Below are 2474 nucleotides of genomic sequence, written 5' to 3'. Positions count from 1 at the left end.
ATTGTAAGCCACTCTGAGACTCCTTCAGGTAGTGAAGGGCGGGGTTATTATGATTGTAGGACAAATTTTTGGGGGACTCAGGTTCGATTCCCCACTCATGCCATGTAAGCTCATTTGTTAACCTTGGGCCACTTGCCAGTCACATGCTTTCATGCGTGCATTGCCTAGAGCTTCATTATCAGTTGCAATTCAGCAGTCGCTCTTTCTAATCTCCCTTTGAAATTCCTTTGTAAGAGACCTGCTGCTCTTAGGCCAGCAACTGAATGTCCTGGGAGGTTAAAACGGGGGGGATGCATCCTCCTGGACTGAATCAAGACCTAGGTTTCCTGTCTCATTACCACTGCCGATTTCTCCACGCCTACTACCCCTCGGCACATGACATCTAATCCAGTCATGCCTGCTATTGGTCATTTCCCTGCTGTTGTCATTTGGCATCTGAAATCACTCTCCAAGATATAGGATGGATGGACTCAGATTCTCTCTTTATCTGAAGAAGTGAGCCGAGAGACGCACGAAAGCTCATCCCCTGCCACAAATCTTGTTAAGTCTTTAAGGTGCTCCTGGATGCTTGTTTTTCCAGCGTGTAAGGCAACTCAAGAGGGCAGAGTAGCCCTGTCCTGGAGAGCCGAGGCAAGCCCGATCTTGTCAGATCTCGGAAGCGAAGCGGGGCCAGCCCTGGCTAGTATTTGGATGGGAGACCTCCAAGGAATACCAGGGTCGGGACGCGGAGGCGGGCAACGGCAAGCCGCTCCTGAACGTCCCCTCGCCTTCAAGCCCCACTAGGGGTTACCAGCAGTCAGCTTGACTCGACGGCCGTGTTCCCTCTAAGGAAGGAGGGCTCCAGAGCAAACCGATTTATGCAGCAGCCAAATGGCTCGCTCACAACTTTAACGCCGGCAGCTCACCAAGTAGAATTTTTGCTCACAAGGCTCCACAGCTTAGAGGGAACATTGCCCAACGGCCGGGGGAAAGGGCAAACTGAGCTGTCAGAGTTACGAACGCGTGGATTTTAAAGCTCTCCCCGCAGGGCGATGGAAGGTCCCGGGAAGCAGGGATGGGGCTCTGGCGGTTCTGCGGGGGATCGGGGGTGGCTCTGGAGAGGGCAGGAAGCAGGCTGACTCCCGTCTCTCAGCTCTACAGGAACGCTACGAGAAGGAGGTGGCCCAGCAGGCGGACAGCCGAGGGCCCGCGAGGGGGGACACCTCCGCAGAAGCCCCCCCCGCAGGGCAAGAGGGTCCGGAGCCCCGGGCATCCGAGAGCGGCGCCTCCCAGGCCCAGCAGCTGCTGTCGGAGGTGGAGCTGAAGTGGCAGACGGAGCAGGAGGAGAAGAGGCTGCTGAAGGAGCAGCTGCAGAGCCTGGAGGTAGAGGATGGAGGGGGGGGCCCACAGGAAGAGACAGCTTGAAAAGGGGGGGGGGGGACACGGGACAAAATATCACGGGAGGTGGGAGTTCCGCTCTGTTCTGCTACGGTCAGGCCCCACCTGGAGTCCTGTGTCCAGTTTTGGGCAACCACATTTTAGGAAGGATGTTGACAAGCTCGAGCGTGTCCAGAAGAGGGCAACCAGGATGGGAGGGTTGGAATCCAAGTCTTACGGGGAAAGGCTGAAAGAGCTGGGTCTGTTTAGCCTGGGAAAGAGAGGGCTTAGAGGAGGGGACATGATTGCAGTCTTCAAGTATCTGAAGGGCTGTCATGTAGAAGGTGGAGCGGATCTCTTCTCTCTTGCTCCGGATTGCAAGACTAGATCTAATGGGTGGAAATTACAAGGGAGTCGTTACCGGCTAAATATCAGGAGTGGTTGAGGAGTGGAACAGTCTGCCTCGGGAGGTGGTGGATGCTCCTTCGCTGGACGTTTTTAAGTGGAGGCTGGACGGCCATCTTTCGGGTATGTTGTAGGGCTGTCTTTCGGCTATGCTCCTGCAGAGTGCAGGGGGCTGGATTAGATGACCTGCCAGCTCTAACATTCTATGATTCTATGATTCTAAGTATTGCTAAGGAAAGCAAATGAAAAACGGTGAACTAAATGAAAGAATCAAAGGGCCAGTGCTTTTGAAGCCAAGAAAACATGCAATATAAAGGTAAATCTGTAACAATACATAAATGAACACAGCATGGAATAAATAGTTCAGAAAGTTAACAACATGTTCCAGAATGACCAGTGTCGTTTCGACGTTCCTCCTTCTGAACGAGGTTGAGTAAATTGGTGAACAAGACGTCTCTGATCCTTGTCGTGTCTATGAAGTAGAAATAAATCCAAACGCTTAAATGCTCCTTCTTGTGTAATCAAACCATGGTCACAATTACAAGTAGATATCGTTCTTTTCGGGCAAAGTACAGGAAAGCGAAGTGCCTGGAAGGAAGCGAGATTTCAGACTTATAGATACAGGCTGAACAGCAAATTAACATGTCACATGATGCAGGTGCTTTGAGATATTCAAAGTGAAACGAAGCTCCAATACCTTGGCCCCCAAATGA

General features: G+C 52.1%; 1 protein-coding gene across 1 annotated transcript in view; it reads left to right on the top strand.

Moving 5' to 3' along the window:
• The window catches only part of LOC107119376 (GRIP1-associated protein 1-like), a gene marked incomplete at both ends in the record, with an annotated part of 5785 nt that extends 4423 nt beyond the window's left edge, over positions 1-1362 (top strand). Inside the window, one exon of the mRNA XM_015421839.1 lies at positions 1133-1362. Within this exon, the coding sequence (XP_015277325.1) occupies positions 1133-1362 (230 nt within the window). The remainder of the gene's footprint in view (positions 1-1132) is intronic.
• Between the last annotated feature and the right edge of the window lie 1112 nt (positions 1363-2474).

This window comes from Gekko japonicus, unplaced genomic scaffold (genome assembly GCF_001447785.1).
Source record: "Gekko japonicus isolate JY-2015 unplaced genomic scaffold, Gekko_japonicus_V1.1 scaffold8850, whole genome shotgun sequence".
In the NCBI taxonomy this organism is placed as follows: Eukaryota; Metazoa; Chordata; class Lepidosauria; order Squamata; family Gekkonidae; genus Gekko; species Gekko japonicus.
This window is presented reverse-complemented; position numbering and strand designations above follow the sequence as displayed.